The sequence below is a fragment of the Labeo rohita genome, chromosome 9 (assembly GCF_022985175.1).
Source record: "Labeo rohita strain BAU-BD-2019 chromosome 9, IGBB_LRoh.1.0, whole genome shotgun sequence".
NCBI lineage: Eukaryota > Metazoa > Chordata > Actinopteri > Cypriniformes > Cyprinidae > Labeo > Labeo rohita.
The window spans coordinates 32,399,140-32,417,907 of NC_066877.1; the positions used below are offsets into that span (position 1 = coordinate 32,399,140).

General features: G+C 35.7%; 1 protein-coding gene across 1 annotated transcript in view; it reads left to right on the top strand.

Moving 5' to 3' along the window:
• abcb11a (ATP-binding cassette, sub-family B (MDR/TAP), member 11a) overlaps positions 1–18,768 on the top strand; it is a 43,430-nt gene that overhangs the window by 4,107 nt on the left and 20,555 nt on the right. Inside the window, exons 2-11 of the mRNA XM_051118742.1 lie at positions 10,727–10,867; positions 11,337–11,430; positions 11,585–11,597; positions 14,340–14,394; positions 14,482–14,723; positions 16,287–16,371; positions 16,568–16,701; positions 17,034–17,205; positions 18,178–18,302; positions 18,482–18,656. Of these exons, the coding sequence (XP_050974699.1) occupies positions 11,355–11,430; positions 11,585–11,597; positions 14,340–14,394; positions 14,482–14,723; positions 16,287–16,371; positions 16,568–16,701; positions 17,034–17,205; positions 18,178–18,302; positions 18,482–18,656 (1,077 nt within the window). The 5' untranslated portion in view covers positions 10,727–10,867; positions 11,337–11,354. The remainder of the gene's footprint in view (positions 1–10,726; positions 10,868–11,336; positions 11,431–11,584; positions 11,598–14,339; positions 14,395–14,481; positions 14,724–16,286; positions 16,372–16,567; positions 16,702–17,033; positions 17,206–18,177; positions 18,303–18,481; positions 18,657–18,768) is intronic.

An 18,768-nucleotide genomic window follows, 5' to 3' on the forward strand; every position in this document is an offset into this window, starting at 1 on the left:
TTACCAGCACTTCAGCCTTTTCCTTATTTGTTACTGCAACCTCATTCCCATTACACAACACCGGGTAGCTCCAATCTCTCCTTTCTCCACCCATCTTTTTAATCATTGTCCACACTTCTCCTATTTAAGTTGTGTTCCCAACTGAACTGCAGTAATTCCTCCAATACATTCTTTTTGCTTGTCTTACCATTTTCCTTACTACTGCTTGCGCACATTTATACTGAATCATATGCATGAAATTATGTGTTCTTTTCCATTACTTTAAATGCTTTATTTCTGTTTTGGACTGCCTTTTTACATTCATCGTTCCACCATGGCACTTCCTTTCTTTTTACTTTACCTTGACTTTTTGGAACAGATTCTAGCGCCGCTGTTATTATACCCTGTCTTACTTTATTTTCAAGCATTTCTATATCACCATCATATTCAATCTGACTTAAATATTTGTCACTTTCCTTCTGGAATTTATCCCAGTCAGCCTTTTCAAATACCCATCTTCCTCCTCTTCCTTCAATAACTTGTGACACATTTATATTGATTTTACACAAAACTGGATAGTGATCACTTCCTACTGTTCCTTCTTTATACACATTCCAATTACACATTGCTGCCACACTATTAGACACCAATGTAAGATCTAGAGCAGACTCCCTTCCAGTACTAACCTCTATTCTTGTTTTAGTTCCATCTTTTAAACGTACTAAATTTTTCTCCTCTAATAACTCTTCTATCACTTGTCCATTAATATCCACTTTTTCACTTCCCCATAATGTATTATGCACATTGAAGTCCCCACACCATATAACATTACTGCTATCTTGTCCCTCTATTTCCTCAAGCTGATTTAATTGCAGTCTTCTACACGGATTATAAAAATTAATAATTACAAATTTCTTCCCCACACCCCATACTTCCACTACTACATACTCATATTCACTCCCTATACCTACCACCCTGTGCGGCACCCCTTGCTTCACAAAAGTAACACACCCCCTCCACCACCATTTACCCTATCTTATCTAATTGCTACATACCCATATATAACAAAATCCAAATTTGGTTTTAGCCAGGATTCCTGAACACATGTAACGTCTGGTTTTTCTTTCCTATTGGCAATAAACGGTTTGAACTCTTGCCCATTTGAAATCAGGCTCCTTGCATTCCATTGAAGGAGCAACTTTAATACAATAATTAACCCACACATGTTGTCTCTTGACTAGACTGTACACTTAGCTCATCCCTCACCTCTTCCCTGCCATATCTAGGTGATGTATTGCTGCTTTTACTATAATCTGGATTCTTTCTGTTTTAGATCTGATTTCAGCTGTAGCATTTATCACTCCCGCTATAAATGTCACCATTTTCTTCTTCTCCTCCCACTGATCTTTACGTTCTTGTTGGACTTCTCTTGCCCCTCTTTCCATATATTCCCTTTCACGACTCTTATTTTCTTTTTCTGACCTTTTAACAGCCTCAGAATAAGAGATGTTTTCCTTTACTCTTATTTGCTGCACTTTCACTTCTTTTTTCATCACTTCACATCCCCAAAATGCAACACTGTGACTCCCTCCACAGCTACAACACTTCGGCCTCACTTCTTCCCCACATTTCCCATAATCATGGTCTCCACTGCACCTGGCACACCTTCTTTTTCCTTTGCAAACCTTAGCCACATGCCCAAATTCTTGGCATTTATAGCATCTCATTGGCTTAGGTATATATTCCCTAACACTATATCTCATAAATCCATAATATCCCTTATTTGGGACTTCCTTTGATTCAAATTCAACCAAAACAGATGCTGTTTCTACTTTTCCAACTCCCCTTGTCATTCTTACAGTGCTTTTAACTGAATTGTTTTGCACCTTCATGTTCTCAATTAGCTCTTTTATATTTACAGTAAGACGAATTCCATATATCACTCCCTTACTACCACCCATTCTTCTTTTCTACTTTAATTTTTCCAATGCAACTCATCTTCTTTGCCTTTTCCATCTGCCCCAGACTATTACAACCTATAAGTAAATTTCCATCTCCCAAGATTCTTGCATATTTCACTTCTCCTATTTGTCCTCTTATTATTTTTGTTAACTTAAGTGGGTCCATCCTCTTAACTCTTCCCTCTCCTTCAAATCGTACCACTATATTAAACAATCTTTCTTTATGATCCTCTCCTTCATCATCCCTTCCTTCACTTTCCGTTCCAGTTGTGCTAGCCTCACCGTTTTTCTTTCTCTTACGACTTGCCCCTTTCTTTACTGGATTTCCTCTCCTTACTTCTTCCCAATCACTTTCTCTCCTCTCATCACTACCAGTCCCCTCTTGCTCACTATATTCCATACCATCCGCACTCCTCCCCGCCATTTTGATAAAGTTGATATAAAGTGGCCGATGCAGAAGCTGTGGGGAAACACCGCTACCGGACCTATACAGGCCGTCGGCCGATGCCCCCCACACCACTCCCCAATCGACTCACCACCAACTCTCAATGTGAATTCCAGTCAGTCTTAGGATCAGGAGACTTTGTATTCAAATCACCAGAACAAACGTCCTTCGTACAATCTTCGAATGCTCGAAACTCCCGCTCGAAACTATGCGCATGCACCCCAATCGCTCGTGAGATACCTACCATGGGTGCAGCAGGTGCAATGATATTACGCAGTGCCTGAAAGTGACCAGCACTAAGTTTGTGTACATCAGATTGCTGCTTAATATCATTGCGCCTGCTGCACCCATGGTACAGCTGCAAAATTCATTGATTTTTACGCCGAAATGAAAGTATAGTTCCTAGCTATATCGACCTAGAAAATCGCAACTTTTAATTTCTCATCCGTCTTTGTAAACGATGTAACTACAGAAGAGTCCAGATTTAAATAGGAAAAATATTTAAACTCTTTGGTGATTTTTGAGCAAGATGTTAATGGTCTAATCAGATTAGATGATCTATGCTAAACTATGCTCAGTGTTGGGGAGTAACTAGTTACATGTAACGGAATTACGTAATTTAATTACAAAGTAAATGTAATTGTAATTAGTTACAGTTACTGAGAAAAAATGTGTAATTAAATTAGTTACTTTTGAAAAATGCCAGTGATTACAAAGGGGATTACATCTGAATTTTTTCACACACCCGCCCCCACTTACAGATTCAACTGACTTCTTTCATAAATTGCACTGACTGCTCTAAAATGAGACAAATGTTTCAGGAGTTTAGAACACAGAACAGGACACATGCTTATTCGATAACTGTTTTATTTCCTATTTGGGTTTATGCATTAACTTTATTTTTTAAGATTGTTTTTTCCAAGGCATTGTTAGATGCTAGTGTTTTCTGTCATAACTATGCAAACATTTGATTTCAAACCCAGTATCACAGCTATTAAACTATTTCTTATTATGATTTCAAATCTGTATTTAACCTCGCAATGATCTCAAAGTAAATAGTAAATAGGAGCTGTTAAGTCTGAATTTGGGGCGTTGGTGCCAATAGCCTCGTGGTTAGTGTGCCGACATATGGTGCAACTGCGCTCACGGTGACTTGAGTTCGACTCCCATCTTGAGGCCCTTTGCTGATCCCACTCCCCTCTCTCTTCACAGCTCTTTCCTGTTATCTCTCTACTGTCCTATCACAATAAAAGGCATAAAAAGCCTAAAAAAATAAGTAAAAAAAAAAAAGTCTGAATTTGTGGTGACTGTGCTTTAAATTAAATTATTACACGGCTCTGTGGAATGCTTGATTCTGATTGGTCAGTCATGACATTCCAAGGTATGTTATTCCCTGATAACAACTGGTAAAAACTAATAACTCAGACTCATTCGGGGCAACTTAAGTCAGTGCTGTATGCTTGATAGTTTTTCTTGGCGGAAGCTTTGCATTTGGTTAGCTAATAAAATATTAAAGCTTAATTCAATATTATGCAGACAATTTCTTAATTCTGTGATCCTGGTATCATGGACTCGCTCTATTGGTACATACAAACGCAGCTGCTGCCATTTTTTTTTTTTTTGTACACTGTAATGGATTATAAGATAAGTAGCAAACTAGTACTACTACTTAATTATTTATGTGGTGAAATGTTGTGTAAGGAAACTGGTATGACTGCACTGTATCCCTAAAATGTCTAGTTTGAACTTGCCATTTGCTAGCAACTGATTTCTTCATGGAAGCTTTGCGTTCAAATATTTCAACTCAGATCAGTTTTTCGTTATTTTGACATGAAACAACTAAATAATCTATCGAGCAGCTGTGTAATAAGTGGGATAATGTATATCCAGCCAGTTGTTATCGCAAAATAAACATGTATGTTATCCCTTACTTATACTCTTAATTCAAGTGATAAAGGATTTTAAAAGTCTGACAGTAATCAGTGTTGAGTGCTACTGTAAGGCTAACTCTGCCTGGTTTAAATGTTTCAAAATGATTAACAGTTGAACATATTAGAAATTTAGAAAAGTAATCAAAAAGTAATTAAAAGTAATAAGTTACATTACTTTAATAAAGTAATTGAAAAGTTACACTACTTATTAAATTTTAAATCAAGTAACTTGTAATCTGTAACCTATTACATTTCCAAAGTAACCTTCCCAACACTGGCTATGCTAAAAGTGCTACCGCCAGACCCAGAGATCGGCTGAATGGATCCGAAAACGGTAAAACTCAACTGTTTAATTCTAGGGGAGTTGGAAAATAAACCTATATTCAAAAAAGTGGAGTGTTCTTTTAAAACTGTAGTTTTAAACTGTCCCAAAGGCTGACCCAGAAGTGCAGTTTGAAACTGCCCTTTTTTTGTTACGTCACAAACTTAAGTAACCAATCACGTCAAAGGACAGGATTCCTATCATTAGCATGCTAAATTTACCAATAGGATTATTAGCACAAAACTAAATATTAAATAGAGCCTTTTCTAGAGCATATAGAGCAATAAATAGAGCACAACCGCTAGGCACTAACTGCTAACTTGAAAAACAACCTGCGGCAACCGTGTAAAAGTAGCCCAGAGTCAGACACTGTGGTCACGCCAGCCGTGTCTTGAAAATACACGGTCACGCCAGCCATGCCAGCATCACATGTGATCAATTTAAAGCATCCTTGTTAAATAAAAGTATTAATTTTCATAATGTCTTTCCAAAAAAATAAAAAATAAAAAAAAAAAAAAACAAAAAAAAAAAACATTTTTTTTTTAAGAAATGCTGATCTTTGGATTTTCTATTCATCAAAGAATCCTGAAAAAAATGTACTCAACTGTTTTAAATAATAATAACAGCACCACCACCAACAATATATTATATATTATTAGCACCAATATATATAATTATAATACATTGTTTCTTGAGCAGCAAATCAGCATATTAGAATGATTTCTGAAGGATCATGTGACACTGAAGACTGGAGTAATGATGCTTAAAATTTAGCTTTGATCAAAGTAATAAATTGCATTTTAAAATATATTCAAATACAAAACAGTTATTTTAAATAGTAAAAAAAAAAAAAAAAAGAAAAAATCAAAACATTGCTGCTTTTGCTGTATGTTGGACTCTTAAAATCTTTCCTTTATAGGTTTGCTCATTCTTTCACTTGATTCCTGTTCACACTCACCCTGACTATTACTGTATTAATTTCCAAGTCATTTTACTGTACAGTTTTGGAGAAAATTAAAGGCAAATTCACCCCAAACATCTAAGAGCATTTTGTCACTTTTGCATCATGTCCCGTATTCAAACATTCACAAAAATCTTTCCTTCATAGGTTTGCTCATTCTTTCACTTGATTCCTGTTCACAGTCACCCTGACTATTACTGTATTGTTTCTCATGTCATTGTTTTAGAAAATATTAAAGGCAAATTTACCCAAAGCATCTAATTGCATTCTAGCACTTTTACATCATGTGCCATTTTCAAACAACTTACAGTTTAACTTTTCAGTTTCTGGTAAAATTAAAGGCAAACTCACTATATAAATGTTTTTGGAGTATATTGTTGCACTCGTATCCCATTTTCAAACACAAAGGTTCGGTTTTTGAAAGAATTATTGTGTAAACGTACCATACTTAATACCGTATGAAACTGAAACACATTTTATGTACAGCATTGAACAAAATTGCTGGGAAATACTCTCCTGGCGTAATACACACAACCTCTTCTTACATTTTAATTGTTATTGTCACATTTAATTTAGCAAAGACATTATTTTTGAGAAAATAATGTCTTTTGAGAAAATAACACCCCTTTGAGAAGTCTACTAGAACTAATTTCTAACCTTAAGTTTCATTTCTGTCTTTGCTATTATAGCCCTGAGGTTGTTGTATTTGTTTATAATGATTGTGCCTGCAAAGCTAGTATTTGTTTTGGTGTGTTTATTTTTACCATAATCGTTAGAATATTGAATGAGCCTGCATAGCTGGATTGTCTAGCAAGTGAATCAAGTGAAAGAATGAGCAAACCTATAAAGGAAAGATTTTTATGGGCATTTAAAAATGGGACATGATGCAAAAGCGCTAGGATGCACTTCCGCTTGGGGTGAATTTGCCTTTAATTTTCTCCAAAACTGTACAGTAAAATGACTTGAAAATTAATACAGTAATAGTCAGGGTGAGTGTGAACAGGAATCAAGTGAAAGAATGAGCAAACCTATAAAGGAAAGATTTTAAGAGTCCAACATACAGCAAAAGCACCAATGTTGTGATTTTGTTTTTTTTTACTATTTAAAATAACTGTTTTGTATTTGAATATATTTTAAAATGTAATTTATTACTTTGATCAAAGCTAAATTTTAAGCATCATTACTCCAGTCTTCAGTGTCACATGATCCTTCAGAAATCATTCTAATATGCTGATTTGCTGCTCAAGAAACAATGTATTATAATTATATATATTGGTGCTAATAACATATAATATATTGTTGTTGCTGTTGCTGTTATTATTATTTAAAACAGTTGAGTACATTTTTTCAAGATTCTTTGATGAATAGAAAATCCAAAGATCAGCATTTCTTAAAAAAATTGTTTCTTTTCTTTCTTTCTTTCCTTTTTTTTTTTTTTTTTTTGGAAAGACATTATGGAAATTAATACTTTTATTTAACAAGGATGCTTTAAATTGATCACAAGTGATGATAAAGACGTTTATTAATACAAAAGATTTCTATTTTAGATAAATGCAGTTCTTCTGAACTTCTATTCAAAGAAACCTGAAAAATTGTACTCCTCTCTTTTCAACATAATAATATTAATAAATGTTTTCTGAGCAGCAAATTAGAATATTAGAATTATTTCTGAAGGATCATTTGACTGGACTAATGAACCTAAAAAAATCAGCTTTGATACAGAAATATATATATAATATATATATATATATATATATATATATATATAGTATGTAATGTATTCAGATTCATTCAAATCAATGTCAAAAAAAAAAAAAAAATCTGTAATTGTAATTGCAAAAAGTAACTATTCTGGTGTTGCTTTATGGTCTTTTAAGGGTTAAATTAGATTTTATGCAGTAATATTCGTGAACAGCAATCTACTGAAAAGATCAGCTAAACCATAAAGAAAAAAAGTGCGGCTGGCGTGACCGTGTATTTTCAAGGCGCGGCTGGCGTAACAGCAGTGAGTCACTCGCACCTTTCCAGCATTGCCGTGTGCGCTTCACTGGCATATGCTCGCGGGCGCGAACTGGAATCACAAACTAGGCTGCATTCGAGCCTTCAAGGCATGTTAAGGGCACAACATCGTCAAGTAAGTAACTTTAACAAATGGTACAGTATCTACTGTAGTTGTCCGCCAGTAAAAACATAGCTTCATCAGTCATTATCCGTGTTTCGCCATTATATTGCGTTTACTACAATTCAGTTAACGTTGGGTGCTCTGGCTGGTGTGAGTGCGTGGGGGCTAATTTGCATATTCATAGATCTGCGTGTAGTAAATGAGGCAAGGGGGTAGAGTTACATTCAAGCTGTTTTAAAGGGGTCATCGGATGCCCATTTTCCACAAGTTGATATGATTCTTTAGGGTCTTAATGAAAAGTCTATAATATACTTTGGTTAAAAATTCTCAATGGTTGTGTGAAACAACACCCTTTTTACCTTGCCAAAATCAACTCTGCAAAAATCATCTCATTCTGGTCGAGGCTGCTTTAAATGCAAATGTGCTCTGCTCGCCCCGCCCCTCTCTTCTCTCTGTGGAGTGACGAGCCTGTTTACTTTAGCCGCATTTAGCTGCCTTTAGACACTAAACTTGCTAACTAGCACTTTATTAGGAAAGACCATCGCAGAGATTCATAAAAAAAAAAACTTATACTCACTTCTGCTGTAAGTGAAGCTGGATTATGAATGATTTGCACGATCGGGAGGCGCATTCCCTTCACAAACAAACATAGTCTACTGCATCTTCAGCGCTCAGATGTCGGGAGTAAATGACGACCACTATGTTCATTATTACATCCAGCAACACAACACCTCAATCGCTCAGTCGGAGATATTCTTGTCTAAGGGCGGCCGTACACAGTGTGAATTCGGACAGTCGAAAGACCGTATAGCCACGCACACGTCACGAGTGACTTTGTTTACGGACGCAGTGGTACACGGCACGATTTTAAAACCTGCCGATTTCCGAGGCAATCACATTCACGAAGTTCCGCGCCAAAAACATGGACTCTGAGGAAGAGATCCTTTTCTTTGTGGCAGCAATGGTTTGCGACAAAAAAGAAAATAAAACGAAGGTCATGGCAAAGAGTTTGGCTGAAGGGCAGAGAACAACATCTCGGACGACCCTGTCATGATAAATGCTGCTCGATATATCATACAGCGCTCGCTGTTCTTGCCAGAGTTCAGCGAGTTTGTCCTCTTTCTCGACAGTCCAAATTCTCCGTGGCGCTGCCGTGTTCATCTTTCTTCTTCTGTGGTTTTCTTTTCTTAGCTTCTGATTGGTCATTTCCAGTTTGCTCAACAAATCGGCTCGTTCAACAGCACACACGTCACGCTTTCAATCCGACAGCTCCCGAAGTTTTTTGACATGTTTAAAAATGATCGTGAGGTCGGGAAGTGCTCGTAAGGCACTCTGCTCGTCTCGTAATTTCTCACACACCATACGAGCCCCGACCATACGAGAAGAGACGATTTCCTCCGATAACCCAAAAAATCGCATGCGAGCTCGTACGACCTCAAAAATCGCACCGTGTACGCCCGCCTTAACTTACATCCCTGCTCCAGCATCGAAAACAAAAGAGGGCGAACTCTTACAGCTGATCTGAGGTAAAACGCTCATGTCAATCAACTATGGTGGGAGCGGCCTCTGTCGGTGTGACGCCACAGTGACAGGCATCTAAGAATGGCTCGATTTGAAAAAAGAATTTGAAATTATTTTTACAGATTAATTAAAAAACACTGCATGGATTTTTATCATTATAGGGTAGATGTGTACATACACTGCCAACACACATTAATGTTTAAACAACATGTAAAAGTGAACTTAGCATCCGATGACCCCTTTAAGGCATGAGAAAATTTTTTTTAAAAGAAAAAACATTTTAAATATGTCATTTCGATTATCAAAGATCAGTTTTAAGGGATACAAATTTTGACTACGGGGGACTTTGAGGCCTGAAAAATGCAAGTTTTGGCTTTTCAGTTGTGTGATTCATTGTATGGCCACCAGATGTCAATTTTAGTACACCGGTGTATCTACTTTGGCATATGTCGATTGACTGTGCACCATGCACGATTATCTAATTTTTAGTCAGTTTAGTCATCCTTATGGTATATTTTTCAGATCCTTAAGAGGTTATGAAAATGTACTGTTTTGATAAGCACTGACGTACGATGAACCCTCAGCGTCATAAGTTTTATTAGCGTCATAAATTTGGCTGTTCTGAAGGCTCCCGAAACGTCAATAAAATAGTTAAATTACAAGGGAAAAACACTTACTTATTTTCTATTTTGTCAAAATTGGATCAAAACATTTTGCTAATTTCAATGTCAATGAGGAATATGTGAGAAATTATCCATTTTAAAGCTAATACATCTGTCTTTGTAATTTCTAGTACACTGGATTCAGTGGGGATACATAGGTGATTTATTATCAGTTATTAATCATTTAAATTGTGAGATGACATGTCAGCAGAAGGGTTGAATGACCGCTGGGCTATTAAATTATTACCTATGAAAATATCACCTTCATACACTACCAGTCAAAAGTTTTTGAACAGTAAGATTTTTAATGTCTTTTAATGTCTCTTCTGCTCACCAAGCCTGCATTTATTTGATCCAAAGCACAGTAAAATTTTGAAATATTTTTACCATTTAAAATAACTGTTTTCTATTTGAATATATTTTAAAATGTAATTTATTCCTGTGATTTCAAAGCTGAATTTAGGGAGGGGGGCAATATTCAACATAACTGTGCCTCATTATTATTATGACAATGGAATCAAATGTTACATTACAGACCTGATTCAAATAAAAAATTGTGAAAAATAACTCACAATTAATAAAGGATCCGTCTCAACTCAATATTGCAAGACAAACCTAATGAACCAACAACCCAACGGTCATTCAACCCAATTTATTACTGATGTCTATGAGATGACGTTAATAATCTGCTGTAAAGCTGATTGAAAAATGTGATTGATAAATAATTATTAAATGTGACCAACATCAGGAACTCATTAACTCTTTTAACACTGTGTTTTCCCCCCTTAAACTCATTATACGCTATTTCGGGTCTTTGTGTAGAGAACAGACTGTGCACACCTCGACCTTGTCTTATCAGTCTAATAAAGGGGAAGATAGGGTAGAAGGTGTGGACGGACTGCACTGATAGAAAAGCCCCTGTGACATGAGAGAAACGTCACTGAGAGCAGCTCATCACAGCAGGTATGAATCAGTCCTTCTCGCTTTTTCTATTACTAAAAAAAGACTAATAATTATTGCATTGTGATGATTTGATTGAGCTCCTGGAGTTTAAGTGGATCTTGGCAATGCTTTATATGCTTTTAGACTTGAAATTTCAAGTTATTTATTTTTTATGTATTTATTTTGTCCATGATGCACTTTTGGTTTTTAAGTATTCTTGTAATGTTTCATCGGACAAAGTCTTTTGCGAAGCAGAGTTTAGGATTCTTAATACTCAGTAACTAGATCTGTTGGATAATCAATATGAAGTGACAGGTTAAAAATGGTAAAAGGTTATTGTCTTTCTCTGTGGTTCATCACACAGGCATAAGGATATGAAAGACTATACAGATAAGACTAAATGCTTTGTTTTGCCATAAGTATGTGATTTGATGCCGTCGAGAAGTTAAAATAGGCTAAACGGGTCTTTTTTTGTAAAACCACATTTCAGTTACGACCAAACTGAACAATGAAGAAGAATAAAAGTGAAAACTCTGCAGGGATGAGTGCAGATAAAACCACAAAATCATACAAAGCTGATGAAGGTATGAACTGTAGTGTGTTTTGTTGAATTTTGATTGCAAAAGATGTATTTTGAAATACTCACAATTACATGTACATACTGTAATATCTAAGAAAAACAAACTATTTAATGTTTTACTATGTGCAACTAATTTCTTCTCTTTTCTTACAACACAGATGCTGACCCCAAGTGAGTATTTTGTTTACATTTTTTTTTACATCTCTTATGTATGCATGATATTGCAAAACACAGAAATGTCCCAAAATGACCTAAATATGATTTCATCATCTGTTAAAAGGAACAGTTCATTCAAAAATGAAAATTTGCAGAAAATTTCCTCATCATCAGGCATTTTAAGATGTAGATAAATTGGGTCATTATGCAAACCCATATACAGCAGAGTTGTTGTTGAATGTTTATATAATATGAAGTGGTTTTTGAGGAAATGTAAATGCAAAAAATAAAATGAGAAAAATAAAAACACTCCCAATAACTCCAAAACTACTGTTGACAGTATACAGTGCCTTGCGAAAGTATTCATACCCCTTCATTTTTTTCACATTTTATGTTGCAGCCTTATGTTAAACTGCTTTAAATTACTTTTTTTCCACATCAATCTACACTACATACACCATAATGACAAAGCACAAAACAGGTTTGTAACAACTTTGCACATTTATTAGAAATAAAAAACTGAAATGATTCCATTGCAAAAGTGTTCATACCCTTTTCTGGCACACGCTTGAAATTTAGCTAAGGAGAACTTATATCACTTGTAGATGTTACTACACTTCAAGTGGAATTAACCTGTGGCAAATTCATTAGATTGGTTATTATTTGAAAAGGCACACTCTCAATAAAAGGGCTAACAGCTGAAAATGTATCAGAGCAAAAACCAAGCCCTGAGGTCAAAATAACTGCCTGTAGAGCTCAGAGACAGGTTTGTGTCTAGGCACAGATCTGGGGAAGAGTTCAGAAAACAATTCTGCTGCATTGAAGGTTCACAGAAGCATGTAGCCTCCATTATCCACTATGGAAGAAGCTTGCAACAGCTAGGACTCTTTCTAGAGTTGGCCTCCTGGCCAAACTGAGCAATTCATGAAGAAGGGGCGTGGTTATACTATTGACCATGAAGCTGATGGTCACTGTGATTGTGCTGATTGTGACACTCTGTGAAGACAAATTAAATCCCACTTGGAATTTGCAACAAAGCACCGTAAGAACAAGATTCTCTGGTCTGATGAACCTCAAATCCAAGCATCAAGTTTGAAGGAAACCAAGCACTGCTCATCACCTGCACAGTAGCATCCCAACAGTAAAGTGTGGTGGTAGCAGCCTCATGCTGTGGGGCTGTTTTTCAGCAGCAGGGACTGAAGGAGCTCAATGCACCAAAATATAGATATAGCCTTAATGGAAACCCAGTCCTGTGCATTCAAAACTTCAGACTAGACTGGGCAGAAGGTTCACCTTCCAACAGGACAATGACCCTAGGCGCACAGCAAGAGTGGCAACTCTGTAAATGTCTTTGAGTGGCCCAGCCAGAGCCTGGGCTTGAACCCAATCAAAAATTTCTGGAGAAACCTGAAAATGTCTGCCAGCCCCCATTTAAGCTCACCTTGAAGCTTGAGAGGTGAAAAGGTGAGGTGAAGTATGGCAGATAATTGCCAAACGCAGATGTGCAAAGCCTGTTGCATCATACCCTAATAGACCTGAGGCTGTAAAGGTGCTTTAACTAAGTACTGAGTTAAGAGTGTGAATACTTATGCAATGTATTTATTTAAGTGTTTTTTTTTGCTTTGTCTTCATGGTGTATGGAGTGTAAATTGATGTGGGGAAAAAAGTAATTCAAAGCAGTTTAATATAAGGCTGCAACATAACAAACCGTAAAAAAATGAAGGGGTATGAATATTTTCGCAAGGCACTGTAACTGTTTTTTTCTTTTCATTATTTACATTATTGCTTGTCCAGGTACTTGATGCAGGTTTGATTTACAAGAAACAGCCGTGGTTGTTCAGATGGTTGTTAATTCAGTTAATTATTTGCTATAAATGAACTATGCAGATTGGGGTCAGAAATTAACTTTTCCATTAAGGGGCAATTTTTGCCTCCTGCAGTTTATTTCTAGGGGCAGTTTTTACATTTGTGAAAGCATTTCTGTCACCACCTTAATAATTGTATCTATGTTGTCTTTAATCTCAAATACCTAAATTTAACCAAATACTTAAATCAAAATACTTTAAACTTTTGTCAAAGTTGACTTGTTGAAACATTTAAAAACAGGAGCTAATAGGGCTGGAATGGAGTACATTGGCTCTGGCTTCACAGACAAACATGTTGGTAAATGACGTTAGTCTAGTTATGGAAAACTTATGGACAAACTCCCGTTATAATCTCTGAAGATACGAAATTAAACTTTTATTTATATCGTATCTGTGTGTTGTTTACTATGAGGGAATTCGCAAGTGCAGAACAGCTACAAGTTGTTTTCAGCGCTGCTGAGTAATCTAAACGCTTCTGATTGGCCATTGCTTTCCTAAACACAACTGAAACGCATGTGATTGGTTTAAGGCTCAACGCTGCAAAAAGAGAATACGTAAAAAGCAATCTAAATCAGTGTGAGCAAATCAAAATGTAATTCCACAAATAGAGGCTTTCATTCATTTTCACGTTTCATTTTAATAACGACAGCCGTAATCGATTGTTTAATTGCACAGGGTCAATTTTTGCCTGTTTATCTTGAATTTATGGGGCATTTTTGTTGATTGTGGCTCATTTCTGCCACAAACCTCTGTTAATTTCCGACCCTGGTGTGGATGTATATAACGTAGTTAGATCAACATGGCCTCATAAAGGTAACGTTAATCAAAATAGTCTCATAAAGGTAACGTTTTAAGCTGCAACAAAGTACCTAAATTCTGTCTGTGTTTGAAGGAATGGCAGTGACAAAACAAAAGAGAAGGTCCTGACCGTTGGATTCTTTCAGCTGGTACGTGTTTCGATGTGATTCTGCTCTTTAGATTGATATAATTTCATGATTTTTCTCTCACATCACTCTGTTTGGTTCTCTGTCCAGTTCCGCTTTGCCACATGGAAGGAGGTGCTGATGATGGTGGTGGGAACCGTGTGCTCTCTGGTCCACGGCGCTGCGTCTCCCCTCATGCTGTTGGTGTATGGCCAGATGACCAACACCTTTGTGGAGTATGAGATTGAGATTCAGGAATTGGCTGACCCGAACAAAACCTGCGTTAATAACACCATCACCTGGCTGGATGGGACTGTTGTTGAGAGGCCGGACAACAGCACTACGTACTGTGGGTAAGTGAGGATGTTCATGATTTTAGATGGGACATGCAACCTCAGCAGCCTCATATTACTGCTTTTTCAAAGTGCAAGAGACTTAATGGATGTTACCATGAAATAATTTTTTTGAATAGTTTTTTTCCCCTCAGGAGAAATATTTGACACAATAGAGAGCATTATGAAAGAATAGAGCTTTAAAGTAAATATGGAGGAATTCTGGTGAGAAATATTTGAGTTCATTGAGACTGAATTTAAGTTCATTGATATAGATCTTTTATAAAAACTCTAGAGGAGGAATGCATATGAGATTACTATATTTTTTATTTAAAAACAAGCCAAGAGACTGAATTCTATAAGATAATAAGATAATTCTCCATTTGAGCTGTTTAAGAGAGAAGAAATTATTTTATTTTGTGATTTTCATTTTTGGAAACTTTTTTTTTTGGAAACTGGATTTTTATTTTTCTCATTTGTCAACTTTTTTGTTTCTTAACTCCTGTTTTTATTAATAAAAATATCTTTGATATAAATAATAAATATTGATCATTTTAATGATGATTTTAATTTTTTTATATATTTTTTTTTATTTAATTTTTATTTGTATTTTATTATTTACGTCAATGTTTTTTATTTTTATATTATACAAATATTTATTACATGTAACTATTTATTATTTTTATTTATTTAATTTTTCTCAACCAGATTATATTTTTATATTTATGTATTTATAAAAATATTTATTACATTTTACATACAGTCAAACCAAAATTTATTCATACACCTTCAACATTTTTCACATTATCACTGTTTATTCGCTATAGATTAGAAAATGGTAATAAAATATGACAAGAACTCAGAGTTAAACTGTGTCAAAACAAATTCATCTTGATAATATCAGATAACTTTGAAAGAAAGGTATGTAATGGTTTACAGTTAGGGATGCACCGAAATGAAAATTTTGGGCCGAAACTGAAACCGAAAATTCTGGATGCACTTGGCCAAAAACTGAAACTGAAACTGTGCAAATACCTGTCTCCTATATCAAACATTACTCAAGGTCTGCACTCTAACCAAAAATTCAGACAACTGTGAGTATGACAGTATTTACACAGCTATCAATACTTTGTTGACCAATCACCAAGTGATGCTTAATTTTGTTCAATCTATGGCGTAAAAAGGTCGCATTAGCAATGAAAGAAAAAACACCTGCAAAACATTGTCAGGTCAAAGTGTCTGAATAATTCTTGGTCCCAAATTTTTATCAATATTACTGGTGGTCCACTGTGTGAAGATTTTTTATATATAATATGCCACAGTTTACTTTATTTTGCTATCCCCACTTACATAAATTAACTATAGTGCACCCACTAGTAAAAAATATAAAAAAATATATCTGGTCTTTGAATAATTTTTGGTTTGACTGTATGTCCATTTTATTTTGTTTTATTTTATTTTATTTTATTTTATTCTTCAGGTTTTTGGGGGATTTTGTGGAAAGAACTGCAGGATGGGTTCAACCTATATAAAATGTGTCACTTTGCATATTTTAAATGTTCTTTCTTCTGTCCCTCTTTACAGGGTGGATATTGAGGCTGAAATGACCAAGTTTGCATTTTACTATGTTGGAATTGGAGTTGGAGTCCTTATTCTGAGTTACTTTCAGGTATATAAGTTCCATGCAGATGTACGTACATCTGACAAGGTTAAAAAAAGTGGTGCAATATTAATGTCTGTCTAGTATCAGAGATACAGTCAGGGTTTTAACAAACAAACAGACAGAAACACTGTTATGCCAGAATCTCAAGAAGAAGTCATGTTTGCAGATTCACAGTATTCATGAGTATTCACTCTGGTTTCAGATCGCTCTCTGGGTTTCTGCTGCCGCCAGGCAGATCCAACGCATCAGGAAAATGTACTTCAGGAAAATAATGCGCATGGAGATCGGCTGGTTTGACTGCAACTCTGTTGGAGAACTGAACACAAGGATATCTGAGTAATATTCAAGTCTTTCTGTGTTATCTTGTACTGTTGTTAACTTTGTTCATGAATCTGACATTAGTGGTGTTAAATATTAAACTTTGCATTGATTTTGAAGAGCGATCAGATTTTCTGGTGGATGATAAACAATACATGAAGTACACTGTAAAAATTACTTTTTGAAGTTGATTATTAGAGCACGTTTTAAAATACTTTTTCACTTTTAATTCAGTGCGTCACTTGCTGTTTCTTTGTATTTATTAGTGAAATTTGAGTGAAAATTGTTTAAAAACAAATCCTACAATGAAATCTAGTTTGATTTTTATGTTTGTGACTTTGTTCATGTAGTGATGTCAACAAAATCAACAACGCTATAGCAGACCAGGTGTCCATCTTCATCGAGAGGATCTCAACGTTCATATTTGGTTTCATGGTTGGGTTCATCGGCGGATGGAAGCTGACGCTGGTGGTGATCGCAGTGAGTCCTCTCATAGGACTGGCTGCAGGGCTCATGGCGATGGTTGGTATCACTATAGACATTTTAATATGAAGACTCACCATTTGTAGCATGCAAGCATGCAATGTACCTTGAATGCAATTAAAATCACTTTGAATAAAACAGTCTGCAAAAAGCATAAATGTAAATATAGAAACATGAATGAGAGAAATCTCCTGATATAATGAATGATTTAAAAGAATAGCTGACAACTCAACAAGCTCAGACGTGCTAAAAATGTACATGAGTTTGTTTTTTCGTTCAGATTTGGAGAAATTAAGCATTACATCACTTGCTCACCAATGAATGCTTTGCAGTGAATAGGTGCCGTCAGAATGAGAGTCCAAACAGCTGATAAAAACATCACAATAATCCACAAGTAATACACACCACTCAAATTCATCAATTAACACCTTGTGAAGCAAAAAGCTACGTGTTCGTAAGAATCCATATTTAAAATGTTTTAACTTGCTTCCTCTATTTGTAATATTTCTGCATTTTTAAAAAATTGTCTTGTCCGAATTAGGAGAGAAATATGCACAGATCAAGCACTGGTTACAAGCAGAAACAGTCCAAAACAGCTCTAAAATATCAGTGGATTTTGATGTGAGAGGACAACAAGGAATAAACTTTTACACTGGAAGAAGTGTTATTATGGATTATGGATTTGTATATTATCTGGAAGCAACGGTTTAAAGTTAAAATGCCTTAATGATAGATTTGTTTATTACAAACAATCAGCTTTTTACTTCACAAGTTGTTATTTGACACACTGGAGTGGTGTCTTTTGGATTATTGTGATGTTTTTATCAGCTGTTTGGACTCTCATTCTGACGGCACCCACTCACTGCAGAGTATCCATTGGTGAGCAAGTAATATAATGCTAAATTTCTCCAAATCTGTTCCGATGAACAAACAAACCCATCTACATCCTAGAAAGATGAGAACATTTTTTTATACATATAATAATAACAATACATATTTTCTGACGTGAAGGCTGTGGCGAGGCTGACGGGTCGTGAGTTGAAGGCCTACGCTAAAGCTGGAGCCGTAGCTGATGAAGTCCTTTCCTCCATCAGAACGGTGGCAGCTTTTGGAGGAGAGAACAAAGAGGCAGAGAGGTACAACATGCCCTCTTTATCTGTCAGTGCAACCCTATTTACATCTGGATATTCAGTGAGAAAACACTGAACTTTTAGCCATCTGGAAATTATGTGGATTAGGAAAAGTGGGCATTATGGTTGGAAGTAAGGTGCTAAAAAAGTAAGAAGGATGTTGATGTAATTTGTTATTATGACAGGTATGACAGGAACCTTGTGGAAGCCCAGGCTTGGGGTATTAAGAAGGGAGTGATAATTGGGGTGTTTCAGGGTTACCTTTGGTGCATCATATTCCTGTGTTATGCTCTGGCTTTCTGGTATGGTTCAAAACTGGTCATTGAAACCAAGGAGCTCACACCCGGCGGCCTCATTCAGGTATGCCATTCAAACTTGGAAACAAAAGGAGAATTTTTTTATTTTATTTTATTTTATTTTATTTTATTTTATTTTATTTTTTGAACAGTCATTTTTTTGGACTTGGATTATT